The following is a 19727-nucleotide window of genomic DNA, read 5'->3' on the forward strand; positions in this document are numbered from 1 at the left end:
TCAGTCATTAATATTTAATGCATTTGTCAGAATTAGGTGAATCAAAAATAAAAGAGTATAGAAATTAAGTGAATAATAAATAAATAAAAATACACAATAGACATTAGACTATATTTATGCATTAAGAGACGGATGTAAGTATTTATGTTGCTTCTGAAGTCCAGTACTAAAGGAATTCATTTTTTAATGTTATATATATATATATATATATATATATATATATATATATATATATATATATATATATATATATATGTGTGTGTGTGTGTGTGTGTGTGTGTACCGATATGCTATAAACTATTATGCAAGGGAATGTGGATATTATAGATTGTGATAATTTGTAATGATTTGCTTTAGATGCCATAAAGTATAGGCTATGTCAATAAATTGATATAGATATACACAATATTATAAAGGCCAGACTTAAAACTAACAACTTTCATTGGCCACAGAGGAATATAATGGGAATATAAATGTATAAAGTATTTAAACGTGTTAGCTATTCTTCAGTTTCCCAAAAATATTTTTACATGTTGCTGATTTTATGTCCAACATATATATGTATGTATATATATATTTCATTATAATCAGATGAGGCAGTTGCAGTGTTTTTAAGGGTTTGGGGAATTGAATGTATCCTTGGTTAATTTTTTTATTTGAAATATCTCATTAATGTAACATTACAGGTATGTTATATGCTTATTAATAATATAGGGTTGTATATCAAGGCCAGTTGGGTGCATATCTTTACATACTAAAATATTGTAAATGTATGGTGTAAAGTGTAGGGTACAGCTGATTGATTTATACAATCAGACTCCATTATACATCTCCAGACGTAGCATAACACCGCAGATTTAAAAAAGAAAAGGTCCCAGTTCCCACTTTTGTTTTGCACTCACGTAGAGCATCACGTGAACCCCTGCAACCAATCCATGTCTACCTTTTCCTTCTCTCCTCTGGTCAGTCGAGTCGGAGGAGCGGAGCGATGGCGGTGCGCCCATAGACATTACCAAGCAAAGTTTTAGCTGCTCTGAAAAAGTCTTTGGATCTAGTCGAGGGGGAAAGCCGTCGTTTTTGTAATGCTGGTGAATTACTGAAGTGCGCACAAGTCTGATTCTGCGATAGGCTTCCTTCTGCGCGCGCGACGAGTCCTTAGCGTTCGGCGGATTTTTTGGGAGCTTCAGTTAAGTTACTAACGTAGTTTGTGAACTTCGGAGAGAGCTAACGCCTTAGCATAGCTCTTTAGCCTGCTCGTTTAAAGTGATTCAACTACCCAGAGAGTGTCTGTGTGGAGGTTTTGCACATGTTGATAAGCAATTTAATTATTGATTTATTTTAGGTAGTGGATTAATCGTGTGTATATTTAGCTTGATTCATTCGCTTGTGATGAGCAGGTACTTTGCACCTGTAGCCTCACGGCTTGAAAACTTTCTTGACTTTCCCGGTTAGGTATGTTGTTTACATTCATTTTTACAAAGATGACATTATTTTGTATGTCTGGTTGCGTTTAAATCGATAGACTAATAATGTAGCGTTTACTCTCAAAAGTAACATTAAACATAAAGGTAACGTCGCAAGTATCCTGGCTAATGCTGATGTCCCAGCTTCAGAGGCACTTCGCACTCCCAGACTGGTTATCTGGCTTACGTGGAAACAAAGCAATGCGTCCCTTAACCTCTATTAAGCCGGATTTAACCTGACTCTCCATAAGTGATATAAAGTGATCTGGCTGGGGGTCTTAGGATTTTTGTGTGTATGTGTCACTGGGGAATACGACTACAGGACTAGTTTACTTTGATTTGACATCACGGCACCCTATGGTGCTCCTGCAGGCACCGAGACATGGATGTTCCCCAGGCCGTTTTCCCAAACGGTGAGGGGCGCCTGAGCCTCCAAGACCATGTCTGGACGGAGTCCTCCAGCTCGGGGACTTGGGCTCACTCTGCCCCCGTGTGTCCCCGCTCGCTTTGGACCGCGGTGTTTGACTATGAGGCCAGCGGGGAGGACGAGCTCAGCCTGCGGCGAGGAGACGTGGTGGAGGTCCTCTCTAAAGACGCTGCCATCTCGGGAGACGAAGGCTGGTGGACGGGTAAAATTAACCATCGCGTGGGCATCTTCCCATCTAATTATGTTACTTACGAACCGGCCATTTATAGAGCGGTAGATGCTCGCGAGAGTGACCCGTCCGCCCCTGTCCGGATACCGTTCTCTGAACTTGTTCTACAAGAAATCATCGGTGTCGGTGGGTTTGGCAAAGTCTACCGGGGGACCTGGAAGGACCAGGAGGTCGCGATGAAGGCAGCTCGACACGACCCCGACGAGGATATTAAATCGACTGCAGACAATGTTAGGCAAGAAGCCAAACTTTTCTCGATGCTTCAACATCCAAATATTATTAAACTAGAGGGGGTGTGTTTGGAGGAGCCTAACCTCTGTCTGGTCATGGAGTATGCCCGAGGAGGGACTCTGAACCGCGCTTTGACGGGCAGGAGGATCCCCCCTCATATCCTCGTGAACTGGGCCGTCCAGATCGCCAGAGGCATGCAGTATCTCCACGAGGAGGCCGTGGTTCCCATTATTCACCGAGACCTCAAGTCCAGCAACAGTAAGAGAGAGTTACCACATACTCCTTAACATTAATGCCTCCTTATCTTGACCAAGAATTACAGGTATTTGCTCAACTGTAGAAGCGCAAACAAACTTGTCATATTTCCTTTAGCAATTAGCACGTTAGTCATTAATCGTTCACAAGGCTTCTCATTAGCACATCAACCTTTTTCCATATAATCCTGTGTTTGGACCCAAAAGGAGGGGAACAGATCACCACATGCTCATCCTTATACTCTTACATTGAACAACTAGGGAGATTCAAACTAGGAAGATTATGTACAATTTAACTGTATTTAATGCAACATGCATGTGGTGTAGTAGAGAACTGTGGACTCTGTCTTCTAGCTAAAAGCAATATGATTCTCAAAGGAAGCCACTAGCTTGTGAAATCTAACCCCAGAAGAAAAGCTATAAAATTGATGGATGCTCTGAGATTGAATGGAGGCTTTGTAGTTAATGTTAAAGACACTGGATTCTTCCAAGTCCTTCTGGCAACTTCTGTATTTGCTCATCTTAGTGTGCAACCTAAGCTGCAAGTTTTTAAATATTTAAAAAACTTTGCTTACACGGTTTCTTAAATCTCTCCCTGTTCTTGCATGTACCATTCTAGACAATGAACTTAAAACTTGGCTGCCATTTCTTATTTTATTACCTTCCTAAAATTGATCTATTGTGTAACTAACTTCTAAAGCTTTAGATAAAAGCAACTGCTAAATGAATAAATGTACATTTATGTTGTAGCAAAAACTGGTTTATCACACTGTTATGTTTATAAAGTTTGATATAGATCCAACTTTATCTGCGTACACATTGTCTAATCACATACAGCCATATATAGTGAATCTTAACTGGAGTTTTTTATATATTATAATCACCTTATGCATATATTATATACTATATTCTCTCAGCTCTGTTAATGTGAAAACTCAAACTAAGGTCGCTGTGTTCTACGCACTAACCTCAAGGCTATTGGTGCCGACAACTTTATTATTTTCTTTAAAGCTGCTCTGAAATACTGTGTAATGTGAAAAGCACCATAGAAATCAATTTGACTGACTAAAATGTACATTTTGCACATTCAGGATAAAATCTCATTCCCCATCATATACATATCTGGGTCAAAATGCTTAGCTACTAAACTGAGATGGTGAAATTACCTTTGTAAATGTTGGCCCTAAAGTCATCAGAATATTTATGGTTGCAGTTTTTCCTCCACACCCCAAATGTCACTGACAGTAGATCAGGCTGTTTGAAAACCGCACCTGCTCTACAAAAGTGGATTTGAGTCATGTGCATTTGCAGGGTTTCTTGCTCTAGAGTTGCAGAACCAACAAGTGATAAGGCTTCTGGCTCTCTTCAAGCCCAGGAATGATTTCTTCTGAACGAGTGTGACCCTGGTCAGGTCGTGCAGTTGAGAGGTCAGAGTTTGAACAGCTGTGTGCTCTTTGAGAAACCACCTATCTGTTGACAAAGTTCAGAAAACTCTGATCTGAAAATTGGTTCACTAAGTCTGTGTATATATATACTGACTAGTGGTGAGTTTTGTTATGTATAACCTTCATGTTTTACGGATGTTTATAAAGAGAGTTACTTTCATGGAAAACAGGGATATTTGCTCTTTTTCTAAAACAATACTATGTAGGTACAAGGGATTATGGGATTGTCCTATCATGTTTCTTAGTCAAAGATGGAGTTGGGAAAGACCCTAATGCTTATCTGCCTCAGGTATGCTATACACATTGGTTAACCAATACCTGAGGCATTTCAGATGTTGTGTTTAAAGTTGAGTAACTTGTCTAAGTCTCACAAAGATCTGTAAACTCAAATATAGTCTTGAATGCTGTACAAATTTGATCAATTTGATTTTTAATTATTAACAATTATTTATATATGTTTAAGCAATGAATAGAAAGTTTAATGAACAGCGTTTATATATACACAGGTGCACACACAATGTGTCTTTACAGTCATGTTTGGTTAATTTAATGCATCCTTGATTCTTATTTAAAAAAAACATTTTGAATAGTAGTGTAGTTGATTTTGGCAAATGCGTTATGTATCATTATTATTATCATTACTGTGTCATTCTCTCTGGTAAATTAGCAGCGTATATCCAGAACAATAAAAAAGACGGCATTCCACTATCAACAATAGACGCAATGTGGCTCCCTGCCCCCGTTCAGCGCGGCAGTGCTGTTAACGCTACAGTACTGTTAACACAACTCCGTTTGTTCATCTCTCCACAGGATTGTGACAAACTACACTGGAAGCTTGCTGACTGTAATTGAAAAAATAATGTGTTTGCTCAGTGCTGCTCTCAAGACACCCACCCATCATGAGCCAGAACCTCTCTGCTGTGTTCTTATGGGGGACTCTTTGCCCATTCAGGTTGCAGTACATTGATTGGCAGGTTAAAGGTAGAGGGTGCATTTTTAAGAAGAAACAAACAACAAAGTTAAATAGTAGTCTCTCAAAAAGTAAGAAATAAAATCAGATTTGCTCAGTGCCCACTTTTGCTTATCTCATCAATTGAGTATCTTTGAGATATAGCAAATGGTGAGTGCAATGATATTTTTGTGCCCTAATCTTTTAATACCTCACTCAAAGGAATGTCGCTAACGAGGGGGCAGAAGCTTAACATAAGTTTGTACAATGGAATGGTCAAGCACTAGTTGCTAGGTGACTGCCAACCCAAGAATGCCCCGACTCCTGGTCCTGAAAGGCTTATTTTCATTATTTTTAATCTCCTCAATGGCTGCTGTTTTCTCTTCAAGACAGGGAGCTTCCCCTGATTGGGGGTAAAGAATATTGCAGAACTGTAGCCAGCAGCCCCTGTGAAACTCGGCACGGTGCTTTGTGTTTTGTCATTTCTGGCACATGAAGTGTAACGTTAAGGAATCTCAAGCATGTGTGCTCCCCAAAATACACACACACACACACACTCTCTGACTGGCAGTGTAGGGAACAATGGTCATGTTGGGGGGATAGAGAGGGTCTGTGGAGAACATACTACAGGCAGTGGTTATTGTCTCATGATCTAAAGATGATTTTCTGCCCTATAAAACGGACACCATAGAAATCTGTGAAAAGAAAAGACTTCAGAGCAGAGGCAAATCAGAGCAGAATTGTTTTGAAGCACTATTAGTTAAAGTTTTTCATTTTTATTTATTTATATTATATTTATCTATATTGCAGGTTCACAGAAAAAGTGGATCTTCTTTATTAATAAGACCGCATTCATATCCAACCAACTGGTTTACTGAAATTTATAAAATATTAAAACTGTTGATGTAATAGCTTGTGGGTGTTATTTCATTACATTTTAAACAGTTGTTTACTGTTGTGTTGTTGTTACTTCATAGAAAGGAAACCTAAAAGTGCATAGAAACCAACAGCTGAGATTAACCTGAAAGCATCAGAACAGGTGAAACCTGTTCGAAATGAAGTCCCAGTTTTCATGTTTGTCCCAAAATGAAAGATTTGTGAATTTTAAATGTGTATTTTCTAACATGCAGGTCTTTTATCTTTTAAAAGACACTGTCTGGTTCTTTTTATTTGCAAAGTACAGCATGTTTATGGACTTAAAGAAAATTAAGATAAATGTAAAGGAACTAAATTCCTCATTGTGAAAATAGATTTAACTCTTAATTCTGATTGGATGGCTTACTCGGTCTTGTCATACTTGATAAAACATTGATTTCTGATAACTGAACATGTGAAAATGTTTTACTAAATGTCTTTCTATGTAACAAGTGCATAAACTGTGAATGTAGTCAAGGCCAGTCCTCACCACTATGTTGGTTAAAGGCTGGAAAAGTTAGAACATGTTTAATGAAATGTGACGACAAAAAAAAAGAATACTTCGTTACCCCCTCAGGTCGTGATGGAAAGGGAGTCAAGTTCAGATTAATCAGACGTAGTTATCAACACTGTTTATTACATACTGGTGTTGATAAAGGTCTCAAGTTGGATAATTGTCAAGGACAGAATCAGTGAGAAATAATACTTCTCCTGACCTCAGGATGTTCCTCACTTCAAAGCAAGCTGGCCTACATTCTCATGTTGTTTGTCATTTAGTATGAGACTGAATGGCAAACTAGAGCGACTTAAAGTTCTTCATGTAGGCCTCTGTCCTTGAAGATTCCACTTCATGATAAAAGAGTGGAAATATGAGCGTCCTCTTAGCATACTTGTATTGTTATTCATTGACATAAATGCTCAAAGGCTAAGGCTCACTTGTAGAAAACATTCCCATCATACCTTTAGTGGTTGATCTGAACAGTCAACTCACTACTTTTTTTTGTCTTTTTTTTTGTCTGTTAGTTTAGTGTTCTAATATAGTTCAAATAACTTAAACATTTCTCCTTTCTCTTTCTTTTTTTAGTTTTATTACTTGAAAAAATTGAGAATGATGACATTGGTCGAAAAACCCTGAAAATTACTGACTTCGGCCTGGCCCGTGAGTGGCACAAAACGACCAAAATGAGTGCAGCTGGCACTTATTCCTGGATGGCTCCTGAGGTCATCAAGTCCTCTCTGTTTTCCAAAGGGAGTGATGTCTGGAGGTAAGCTGTTATTTTCACTTAGTTGCAATGTTGAGCACAAAGCCTTTTATTATATTGAAATAGTTACTTGAGGTTAGACAAAATCACTAGGGCATCATAGGCACACTACCAGCTTTTCAAAAAATGCAAGCAGGTTAATTATCCTTTTGACATCATTTTAGCTTTTAAAATAATAATAATAATTAATAATAATTATTGTTTTTAATGTAATTGCGTACTGACATAATTTTACCCTATGTTTGTGTGCCGTGGCTATACACACAAATTAGAATATTGTTTTTGTTGCCAGCGCCAAACTCTGTTGGAAGTGTTCCAAATCAGTGACTTAAAAGAATCTGTTTCAATTCAAATATTGCATTTAGAGGAAACTCCCCATGTAGGCGGGTAGGTTTTGGAGCACCGCTTATATGGAATTTGTAGTGGTTGATTTTTGTTTTTAGGTTCACAGAAACTTTAGGTCAGTTTGAATTAGAACAGCATTTTGGTGATGATCCAGCTGCCCTTTTACCCTTGTTTGTGAAAGCTAAATGTGAAGACTTTTTCAAAACATTATCATGCCACTTTGGTAAAACATTGCTTACCGAATGCCAACACATGATTGGTTTCACTTCTCTCTTCTTTCTTTCCTGACATTGCAAGAGCATTGTTTTTCCCAATTCTCGTTATTATTTTCCATAAGCGCTGTTCAGTCAGCCCAGTGGTGTGATTGGTTTCAATCTATACCACACTGACACTTCCCTAATGAATTCTGTTCTTTCTCCAGCTATGGAGTCCTTCTTTGGGAGTTACTGACTGGAGAGGTTCCTTACCGTGGCATCGACGGTTTGGCAGTTGCCTATGGAGTGGCTGTCAACAAATTAACCCTTCCCATTCCATCTACCTGTCCCGAGCCTTTTGCCAAGCTCATGGAGGGTAGGTCTGTTATTAGTTCACTGATGGTGCTCCTGTGTTTATCCAGTGGTTCACTGTTATTTTACATGACCATGACATTTTTTTTTTTGACGTTTGAGCACTGATGCCCCTTCACATGACCAGTGTCTTTGTACTTTAAGCCACTTATGGGTGTTCCTAGTGAGTGCTATCATTCTATAAAGTTATTGGTCACTCTATAAAGTTATTAAGTCACTGATTCTGTGGTAGAGCATTGCGTTAGCAGCACAAGTTTGTGGGTTCGATTCCCAGGGAACACTTGTTAGGTAAAAAATGTTAGTCTGATTGCACTGTAAAGTGTTTTGGAACAACGCATCTGCTAAATGCATTAATTTAATTTATTGGTAGATTGCATATAATAGATATTCTAATTTGACTAGGTATTTTCTTGTCGCTAAAGAAGTAACATCCTGCAGATGTTACTTTTTAGTGCTAGTTCATTAAATCATTAACTAGATGAATGACCAATTAGAATACAGTTTTAACTGTCTGTACTGCCAATAAATTTTCATTTGATTGTAAAAAATTACCAGTTTGTCTCGAATACTGAACATTTATACATAGGAAACCTTTTTTGCACAAACTGCATCAGTGCTAAACAGCTCATTGCAATGCATTATATAATCATTGTATGAATCAAACTCACTGAGACTGCAGACACAACCACACATTATTTTATTATATCCGTTAGGACGATATATCTAATTATATAATCATGCGCATCTAGTCAATAAATCTGGTTCTGTGATTACCGCTAAATCGCCATCACCTGCTTTTACATGGAGCGGCATTTAATAGACAGAGCCGTAGATCACTGACAAGCTACGCAATATCACGTTCATTATCGAAGGCGATTCATCTGGGATAATGAACGTGATATTGCGTAGCTTGTCAGTGATCTACGGCTCTGTCTATTAAATGCCGCTCCATTTAAGACTAGATGCGCAAGATTATATGGTTATATATATCACCCAGCCATAATATCATTGTTTTTACAGACAAATCATATAGAACAGTGAAGTTGCTTGCACTTAAAAAGGATGATCTAAGCTCCACTAGCACAGTCTTAATTTCTATAGGATGTTGTTCCTGACCTGAAAGATGCTTGTAATTTGCATAAAGTTAAACATTTCTCAAATTTGTTGTGCCATAGCCTACTTTGCCTAAATCGGCAGCTCTCTATTGACATGAATGGGATCATGTTACTGTGTGTTGCTGGTGGCGTTTACAGGGCTTGAGTGTTAACAAGTCCCACTGCAATAAGCAATTGAAAGAACATTGTGATGATAACCAATAGATAGATTCTAACAGATTTTGTGCTTCTAGAATGCTGGGATCAGGATCCCCACATCCGTCCATCCTTTGCTTCCATCTTGGAGCAGCTGACTGCCATAGAGGAGGCCGTGATGGCCACCATGCCGCAGGACTCCTTCCACTCAATGCAGGAAGACTGGAGAGTGGAGATTCAAGAAATGTTTGATGAGCTTCGCACTAAAGAAAAGGTCAGTTGATTTTGTTAAGATTTTGTTGGCTTGTCTATTTCTGAACTGGTTTTACATGGTTTTGTAATAAGACAGTGGACCTATTTTGTTTTCAGGGTTTATTACAGATTTTAACAGGATAGCTGTATTTGGTTGAATTTGTCCTCTTATATATCCTGACTATGTCAGACTTCGTACTTCCGCTAAATTTCAGTTTGCTTCTGTACTCCGTTTGAGATAGCGAACTATCTCCCAGTTTTCGTCTGGCTCAAAAACAATCCAATCAACGAACAGAGGGCAGGCTGAGAGCCGTGACTTAGATGTTAAGTGCCGAATTTAGGATTGTAGTTTAGGTTAGGGAAAGCGTAAATAAACATGGAGACACAGGATGTGCCAACTGAAGAAGAGTGTTTGTTTCACATTTTTAATGGAGGTGGTGATGTGGCCCTACTCCCGACATGTTTTGGGAAAAGTTAAATTTATCAACCGTTACCGATTGTTAGGAAGAAACTTGAAAGGCCAAAGGTATGCTGCAAAAATGAGCAAGGCGATAATTTCATACCTGTGTTTGCAGTGGAAGTTTGAGGTGGCGAATAACACACGTCATAACAAAACGTTATGTGATTGGCTTATGGGTAACCAATTATTTTAAACTTCAGACAAGCGCCCATATATATATATATATATATATATATATATATATATATGGCAAACTGTCCGATTCCAGAACCGTTTTTTTATTTTTTATTAAGCAACAAACAAGAAAGAAAGAAATAATGCATAAACAAGATGTTTATTTGGTAATTAATAGGCCAAACTGTCTTTTGGCTATTGAAAACAATAACCATAACCATTTGAAATTATCGGCAGTAACTGCACAGTAAGTAGCCTACATTCAAGTATACTATATATACTATATACTACATTCAAGTATACTATATAAATAATTCCAAAATGTTAAAATAAAATAATGTTTACGAATAAAACAAAGATGCAAAGTGTTTCATTCGTCCAATTAAAAAAAAATTTGGGTGATGATTCACATCTATATATTTTTTTTTTACTTTAGCCGATGACAAATAAATAACTATTGGCTTAAGTTAAAAATAATAGATGTGAATCATTAACCAAATTATATTTTTAATTGGATGAATGAAACACTTTGCATCTTTGTTTTATTCGTAAACATTATTTTTATTTTTTCAATGACTACAGCAGGTGATTTTTAAATCATATTAAATCAATGTAGTTTTAAGGTAAAAAATAATCATCCTATAAGGAACTGACGTTTACTTTTGGCTTTTCAAATGTGTATGCAAGTTCTACTTTACAAAAAAAAAAAAAAAGGATTTCAGTTTTGTCACAGTTTATTTCCATTTAGTTTCTCATCCAACACGCGAGAAGTTGTGCTGAACATCCCTTCACTGTCTCTGCTTGTGAAGGGCGCGGACAGGTACAGTCTGCTCGCGCAGGGAAAGGGGCTCTTATTTGTGCGCCAGTACACTAACAGCTCTTCCTGCTGTGTGTGCCTCAGACATGTAGCTCTGCACTACCACTGCTGAACGGCTGCCTGTTTCCTGTGCACAGATTTCAAAATACTTCCACACAAATGACATTATAGCGAATGATTACAATGTAGCCTGTGCATGTGGGTGCACTTCAAGAAAAATCAGCCGAAAAAAGACCAAAAACCATCCGATTGTATATTTTAAGCAAAAACTGATTCATGGCCGATCAACCAGTGCATCCCTACTTATAGCCATCTATTACCAATGAAATGGCCTTAAGCGTTCGATAAGTTGGTTAATATGTTAAGCTGCTTCCAGTCCTAACAGCTTGCTATGTTGAAAAGGTTTTGCCGTTGGTTGATCAAGAATGCCATTTCCTCCAAGTCAGCTAAAACATCATGTAGAAACTGTGACATTGTTCCACATACATTCTTGATCAGTGAATTTTTTCCACTGCTGCAAGTAAAGTCTTCTCACATAAATATTTTCATTGTTACGTCATGCGCCAAACTGTTCCTTGCTAGTAAATTAACAAATTGTTCATTCATAAATGAATTGTCTAAATCATCTGCACAAGTGTTTCTTGGCAGACTGCCCCAAAGCTTCTTACAGAAGTTATTCATAAGAGATTAGGCCAAACGGCTTTACTCCATGTGGCCGGAAAACTGTTTTGATAAAAGCTTAACAATTCTGCCTGCAAGTTTTATACATGCGGATTATTCTGTTCAAAAGATTTGAAGACGTAAACTAACTCCATCATAAAGGTGATTGATTCTTTTAACCAAAAGGCAGAATATCCATTTGCCATCTTCAAGTAAGTCAGAGCAAAATGGAATGTAGAGAATGACAGAACAAGCAGATTTGAGGTATTTGTGATTTTATGAATTACTCACTCACAGGTCTCACATTATATGTTTGTGGTGCTCAAGGGTAAAACCAAGAAAAGAGGTCTGATCTGAATGAGCTGTTTAAAGCAGAGAGGAATCTGAGCTCTGTCCTCCAAGGCCAAAGGAAGTGAAACTGCCATTCATACCACTGAGAGAGAGACAGAGAGAGAGAGAGAGAGAGAGAGAGAGAGAGATATATATTTTTTTTTTCTTAGAGTCATAAACATGAGAACTGTTCAGTTTTGCTTCCCTAGGCAGTGGTTCGGTATATCAAAATACGTGGCCATAGTTTTTGTCATAATTTCAAGGAATTGTTCAATTAAAAAGGAAATTCTGTCATTATTCCCCATCATTATGTCATGTTTGGATGAAATGTTTATAGATTTGTCTTCTATGTACTTGATCACGAATGTTCTTCTCACCAACAGGAGCTCCGTTCACGTGAGGAGGAGCTGACGCGAGCAGCCCTTCAGCAGAAGTCTCAAGAAGAGCTGTTGAAGAGGAGGGAACAGCAGCTGGCCGAGCGGGAAATTAATGTGCTCGAGCGGGAGCTCAACATCCTCATATTCCAACTCAACAAGGACAAGCCCAATGTTAAGAAACGAAAGGGCAAGTTCAAACGCAGCCGGCTCAAGCTCAAAGATGGCAACCGCATCAGCTTACCCTCAGGTTAGAGCTGTATGAATATTACATTAATGTCTCTCGATAAATTGTTTATCATGATTGTTTACTGATTTTCTTATGTATTACGGTTGTGAAGGAGGTCATGTGCGAAATATTACTGTGGCTGACGTAGAAATGTTTAAAGTGATTTAAACACTACTAAGGGATAAACCTTATTTGTATTGTCTTGAACAGATTTTCAGCATAAAATCACAGTTCAGGCCTCTCCGACTATGGACAAGAGAAGAAGTCTCAACAGCACCAACTCCAGCCCTCCCAGCAGCCCTACACTGATCCCTCGCCTCCGAGCCATTCAGTGTAAGGGCCTACTGTTTTACACATTGCTATTTTAAAATTTACTAGTAAAAAAAAAAAAAAGACATTGCTGTTTGCAAGTAGGTTTAGATTTCATTCTTTATTTTAAAGGGAAGTTCCCTCATTTATCTTCCTACAGGAAACTGAAAAAGAAACTGAAATTCAAGCAAACATTATTGTCGTTAGCTAATATAGAGAATGGCCCATATCTCTTCTCTGGTTAAATGTTTGCCAGTTTCAATCCAGTAAAAATAAATCATGTAAAGACAGTCACACTAATCAATTCAGTTGTGAGCAACTAAGTATTATGAAAAAACCCATAAAGCTCATTGCCAGTCTAAATCCTATGTCTGTCAAATGTTTGTAACATATTTTCTTCCCATCAGTGAGCCACCCACGTGGCACTAGTGGAAGGGGCAGTATGTTTGTGTATCACCAGGATGTGGATATCACAAGCGAGTGTAAACCTCCTAGCGGCTTTAGGAAGAAAGGCAAGGGACATTATGGTCCTGTGAGACAAAGCCACCCCTTGTAACTGTGTGTTGGTGTGATTCCTGATCACTACTGCTTTGCAGCATCTCATTTGTTTTGATGACTTTGGGATACAAATGATTGTCATAACACATTGCTTGATGCTTTTGAAGTTTTAATGGTTTGTAAGGAGTTTGCTTTCACTGCCTTTGGGGATCAAGTACATTTGGGTTGACCTTGAACCCAGTGATCTTCCTGAAACTCCATTAACCACTTTAGAGAATGATTGTAATGATCTAACACTTATGAATAATTCGGAATTCAATCTTGTGTTGCTGGCTTGGGTGGTGGAGGTTGCCTTTATTCACTAAAAAAACTATTGCCGCTCTGCTGTGAAGGACTAATATATTGAATCTCAGTCTGTGGTGTAACACGTATTGCCACTGTCAGTTAAGACAGTTTCTGTTAGTATTAGCAATTCTGTTTCAAATTCTTTGTATCTCCACCTCTAGTGACCCTGGACGAGAGCAACAGGACATGGGGTCGAAGCACCAATTACAAACCTGAGGAGTTTGAAGATGTTAAGAAAGGTTTTAAGAAGAAGGGCCGCACATGGGGGCCAAGCTCTGTGCAGACCAAGGAAAGAGGAAACTGTGCTGAAAGGTTAGAAAAGGGTTTATTTTCTTTTGGTCGTCTTTTTTTTATTATTTTTTTTAAAGCTTTTTTTAGTGTGATTTAAGTGTGTAATGTATGTTTCCTTTTTAATGAATCAGTAAATCTGATGATTCGGATGTGTTCTAATTAGTTATAAATTGTGGGTGTCACTGTCATGTTGTCTTTAGAGTTCGCCCTCTCTCAGATGGAAGCAGTCCCTGGTCCACTAGTCTAATGAAGTCCCAGAAATCTGTTCCATTGGCCGCATTATTTGCAGAGCAGGGTATGTAAAGAAGACTCAACTTCCATTTACTTTTTCCATGTGCTCCGTTTTCATCGCTGTTTGTTGAATCTTTTAATCATGTTACAGAGAACATGACATGAATCACCTGTTGTGTTTGAAATGCCCCCCACCCCATACCCTTGTTCACTATTCCTTATTTTAGCCCAATAATCTAGTCCAGTTTATTAGTCCAGACTCTTAGTGAACCAGAGGGCTGCCGCTTCTGCATAATTTGTACTTGATGTTTAATAATCGTTTGAAACTTAGCAAACTGGCAGCTCCAGTAGTAGAGATGATTCTTAAATTCTGTCATGGAAACTAGCTTGTATAAACCTTAATTAAACTATTTAATTATGAAGTAAAAATAAATTTATACCGGAATCATATTGAGCTAGAGAGTCATGATTCAGCTACAGGCGCCATCTTCAGGCGAGATGTGGAAAGGTATTAGGCAAGACATTCACAGTGCATTTTGGGTATTCTCTAGTTGTTGCATTATGGGATTAAATGAGTGCACTCGATAACATCCCCTATGGTTTTGGACACCACAGTGAGTGACTGACCTCAGATAGTGCTGTTTAGGGTGTCGGAGGAGACTTGTCTCGGCACCCATTTATTTGCTGTTTTCTGCTCTATTTTGGTGAATTAATTTAACAACTAATATCTGCAAAATTAATATATCTGCACTTTTAGATTGTCTAATCTTGTTTCTATCCATCTTGTTTCCAAATTGTCTTTTATTCACCTATTTATGTATTGTTTTAGTGTAAAATCCTTTTTTTAGTCTTGTATCCTCCTCAAGGCTGCATTTATTTAATCAAAAACATATCAAAACGGTAAAATTATGAAATACTCTTCACAAATGTAAATTAGTCCTGTGATGGCAAAGCTGAATTTTCAGCAGCCTTTACTCCAGTCTCTTCAGTGTCACATGATCATTCACAAATCATTCTAATATGCTAATTTGGCTTTTAATTTTCTTTTTAATTATCATTGTTGTGCTGCTTAATATTTTTGTGAAAACTTTTGACCATTTTAATGAGCCCTTGCTGATTAAGTGTTTTTTTTTTTGTTTATTACCACCCCTAAACTTTAGCTGTTAACTTTTTTAGCTTGTTGTTCTTCCAGGAATCGATAAAGATGAAGTGTGCTCTGCTGATGGATCTGACAACAAACCAAAGCAACTCAAGTTCCCCAACCAGGTGTATATTGATCTACCTCTGTGGAAAGATGAACAGGGGGATGGCCAGGGGCCGGCTGGTGGAAGTGAGAGCCAGGAGGACCCAGCAACCTCCACCAGTTCCACCAGCACCACACCGCAGCACACACCCACCAACAGCCTGAAGCGCACCACCACACACCGGCGCACAGACGCTGTTCTCTACGGCTGTGCCTCCATCCTGGCATCTGTCGCCTTCGGCTTGGACCTGCGGGAGGTTTGTAAGGGTGCTGCTAATGAGGAACCAGAGCCACGTGAGGAAAAGAAAAAACGAGAGGGCCTGTTTCAGCGTGCAACCCGCTTCCGCCGCAGCACCAGCCCCCCCGGTGGCCGCTCACGCAAGGATGAGGTTACCCCGGGACCCGTAAATCTACTCGCCATGTCATCGATTTCTGAGTGCAACTCCACCAAGTGCCTCCTGCAGTCAGATTTTGAGGGGACTGGGTATAACCTAGTGAACGAGACTCCAGCTAGGAATTCCCAGCCACCTCAGAAAATAGGCACTAGTGACATTCTTCCCTCAGCCCCTCTACAAGATCATCCTTCTGGCTCCAGCTCTCGGCTTAGGAGAAAGAAGTCCAGCCCTGCTGTCTGTCAGACCAGTAAGTAATGTGTTGTTTTGTTGTTGTTTGTTTTTTTTGAATGATCGTATAATAATTGATTCTTATAACTGATAAATGGCCCATATTAAAATTGTATACCATTTTGTCAAAATAATGTAAAACACACACATATATATATATATATATATATATATATATATATATATATATATATATATATATATATATATATATATATATATATGTATGTGTGTGTGTGTATATGTGTATGTATATATATATATATATATATATATATATATATATATATATATATATATATATATATATAAAATGTGTATGTATGCATGTATGAAATCTTATTTAAAATTCTACAAGCGAATATTGACCTCACATCATTATAATTTAAACTATGAATATTTTAGTTTTTTTAAGATTAAATAAAAATGAGATGAAAAATGATTGTCAAGTGAAACACTGAATATCAGCCAGTACAGATACATTTTTTAAACTCTTTAATATTAGCTGATAAACACACATTTATATTTAGATTACCTTTGCTGTCATCTAATACATCAAATACAACTAATACATTATACATAACTTTACTGTCATCTAAAAAAATGTTTTTATTGAATTTTGTAATAGGCTTAAATGTTATCTAAATATTTGTACATTATTATGTTGTTCATAAAATCTATATTCTATAAAATATATATATAATCTAAATTTTCTAAATATAAAGTAGTTTGAAATGAGTATGGGAAATTAAACTCTCAGTAGTATCAGGGCAAGGTAATTAAAGAATTTAAACACATATATATCACATAATTTAAATATATATGTGTATCAGCTGATTAGCAATATGTTGTTTATCTTTAGTGCATTTAATTTAGGTTGCTGGTTTATAGGATTACAAAAAAGTTTCCAGGTTTTACCCCGCTCATTGCTGGATTAACCCATGACACTGAAGCTTTGGTTTCAAAAATTGTTTATTAATGTTACTTTTTTTTTTTTTTTTTTAGTTAATGGCAGCAGTAACTCCCAGGTTAGTCCAGCTGAGTCCTCTACCACTTCCCTGAAAAAGAAAGCTGACAGAGAGCCTGCTCAAGAGAAGCAAGCCTGCAGAGAATCAGCATCTAGACACAGGCCGCTCTCCCTAAGAAGCAAACCTCACTCCTGGGGTCTACTAAAGAGCCGTAGTAAGAGCTATTCTCTTGGGCACTATTCTGGGGAGAAGAGTGCCCAAAACTTAGACATGGTCCTCCCTTCAGAGGTCAAAATGGGCTGCTCTTTGCTGGACATGGACACAGAGGGTCAAAAACGAGACTGCACGGTTCCCCTCTGTCGAATACAGAGCACACCAAGTCGACCGTCTGTCTTTGAACTGGAGAAAGAGTTTTTATCCTGAAATAAGCTGCATCTGGAACACAGTCTTACCTTTGGTTTGAATCTGTGTGTTCAACATGACATTTAGTTGTTGTTTGAATTTTTCCCCCAAGATTTACATCATGGCCTTTGATCAATATTTGAGCCATTGCTGCTGGAGATATTCTGTGGTATTTTTATTTATATGCTGTTTACTTTTGATATGTAATTTAATATGAAGTGAATGATCAACATTCCACTGCATTTACAGTAGAATCGCTGGTTTGTAGATTTTTACAAAGTGACATGATTTATAAACCTTTTACATTGATGAACAAGATCTCAGATTCTGTTAGAAACTACAGATTTTTTAAGTGTTCAGGCAGTTTTGTCATTTTATTTTGTATCCCGTAATGTCATATGAAAGGCATAAACAGGGCCCACAGTGTTTATATAAATAATAATAGTTCTACAGATGAAGTGGCTTAGCTAATGTGATTGACCAAACTAACAGACCTCAATTGCCAGCTCAAACAGTGCAGTTCTCTACATAGCTCTTTATTTTTCCTGTACTAATATATTACATTTTCAGGGTTTGTCTTTTATGACCTATTAGAAAATGATTCCTACTTGTTTTTTTGTTTTTTGTTTTTTGCATAATTTTTTCTTAAAGTTATATTGGAGAGGAACCATATATGAGACTATCTCCTTTTTTAGCTTTAAGTCAGATGCATTGGATCTAATTATGTCTTTTAGAGGTCTACACATGCCTGTAGCTTTTTAGGTTTCATAGCAGAAGTATATATAGATATCGCAGTATGCTGCCAAATAGTGATAAATGAATTAAGTGTCTATCAGTGTTGCTATTATTTACAAATCATTCCATTCTATACAAAACCTACAAAGATGAATTGAACTAATAGATTCATCAAGCACCAGGATGCTATTTAAAAACCCTTACCTTCTGAGTAGCTTGATTTTGAGTTTTACGCTTCGGTAGGTGCACAGAATTTAAAGCAGAATGTTTATAATTGATCATATAATCTTAAATCAGGACTTGGTGCTTGAACTGTTTAATTTTAACTGTTTAAGTGATTCTGCAAAACCCAAATGCTTTTTTTTTTAACTGTCAGTTTATATATTCAAACTGTTTTCTCAGTCATGACCCTGTGTAAAAGACTTATTAACATGTTCATTGTCTGTTTTGTACTTAAGTAGAGAAACTTGCTTTTCCACTTTCTCCGAGTCCTATAAAGTATTGTTTTGTATCTGTGGAGACTGTGATTTGAAATGTACTACAGAGTATGTTATAGGGTGTCAGATGAAATACTCTCATCTTCTAATTGGAGAAGATGTGTTTGAGAAACAGCTCAGTATTTGAAAAGGTTGTTATAGTAGGGATTATGATTATTTACTGTCATTATTTCCGTCAGCATAAATGTACTGTGTTTTGTTTTGTTTTTTTCAGAAATAATGAGAGGTTTTCCCACTGACACCCATTATGTGGTGCTGTTTTGAAGAAAGAAGAACAAAATATGTTTTGTAGCACTGGAATTTTCGAGTCATGATGATTGTTCATTACATTTACGCTGTTATTGTATTAAAGCATAATAATGAGTACTGTTAGTTTAGATAGACAACTGCACATTAGGATTCAGAAGAACAAAGGACTTGGAGAGACATTGTGGTGCCTCCTTTTTATGTCTTGCAAAGATCATTAATAGATGAAGTAATAATATGATTCCTGTTTTTAAGGAATTCATCTGATGTTATTGTCTAAGCACAATCATTTCTCCTATTAAGGGAGAACTGCAGAGATCAAACTTTAAAAGCAGTTTTATTTAGACCAATTTCTGAATGTGAAGGACGCAGATGTGTAAATGACAGAAAACAGAAGATTTATGTTCTCACCAAAGTTGAAGTCTTGGATTGCGAAACGGTTTTGCTAGATTGTTACATGGTACACATGCACTGCTAATAGTTTTACTGGTTTTGCTCTTTAGTGTATGTTGTATTGAGCTCTGTTTGTATCCGATGTTTTACCCATGTGACCAGTTTAATGTAAAAAGCTGTTCTGTTCTGATGTGGACTGGTTATTTGCTCCAGGAGGGCTCAAAGAAAAAAGGGCTGAGCCCAGAATCATCTCATTTATATCAAATTCTACTATTTTACTGTACACAAGTGACCAATAAATACTTTATACAACA

General features: G+C 37.4%; 2 protein-coding genes across 4 annotated transcripts in view; both read left to right on the forward strand.

Moving 5' to 3' along the window:
• Positions 1-19727, forward strand: part of LOC127970356 (DNA primase large subunit-like) — a 217385-nt gene that overhangs the window by 133225 nt on the left and 64433 nt on the right. The gene's annotated exons all lie outside the window — the stretch shown is intronic.
• map3k21 (mitogen-activated protein kinase kinase kinase 21) lies at positions 909-19727 on the forward strand. Of its 3 annotated transcripts, XM_052572881.1 has the most exons (12): positions 2483-2608; positions 5976-6037; positions 6998-7178; positions 7942-8090; positions 9435-9610; positions 12413-12653; positions 12843-12965; positions 13349-13453; positions 13946-14096; positions 14276-14370; positions 15499-16191; positions 17178-19727. In XM_052572881.1, the coding sequence occupies exons 3-12, from the start codon at positions 7096-7098 to the stop codon at positions 17561-17563; spliced, it is 2202 nt and encodes a 733-aa protein (XP_052428841.1). In that variant the 5' UTR covers positions 2483-2608; positions 5976-6037; positions 6998-7095; the 3' UTR covers positions 17564-19727. The 3 variants fall into 3 exon arrangements, with proteins under 3 accessions (XP_052428839.1, XP_052428840.1, XP_052428841.1); XM_052572879.1 differs by lacking the exon at positions 5976-6037 and having other exon boundaries at positions 909-2608; XM_052572880.1 differs by lacking the exons at positions 5976-6037; positions 13349-13453 and having other exon boundaries at positions 909-2608.

This window comes from Carassius gibelio, chromosome B13 (genome assembly GCF_023724105.1).
Source record: "Carassius gibelio isolate Cgi1373 ecotype wild population from Czech Republic chromosome B13, carGib1.2-hapl.c, whole genome shotgun sequence".
Lineage (NCBI taxonomy): Eukaryota > Metazoa > Chordata > Actinopteri > Cypriniformes > Cyprinidae > Carassius > Carassius gibelio.

What these genes read in the sequence shown, in the direction of transcription:
- map3k21 (XM_052572879.1), top strand. Translation starts at nt 1,846, where the DNA reads ATGGATGTTCCCCAGGCCGTTTTCCCAAACGGTGAGGGGCGCCTGAGC. An exon ending in AAAGGGAGTGATGTCTGGAG is followed by an intron (nt 7,179 to 7,941) that starts GTAAGCTGTTAT and finishes TTCTTTCTCCAG; the next exon opens with CTATGGAGTCCTTCTTTGGG. An exon ending in TTTTGCCAAGCTCATGGAGG is followed by an intron (nt 8,091 to 9,434) that starts GTAGGTCTGTTA and finishes TTGTGCTTCTAG; the next exon opens with AATGCTGGGATCAGGATCCC.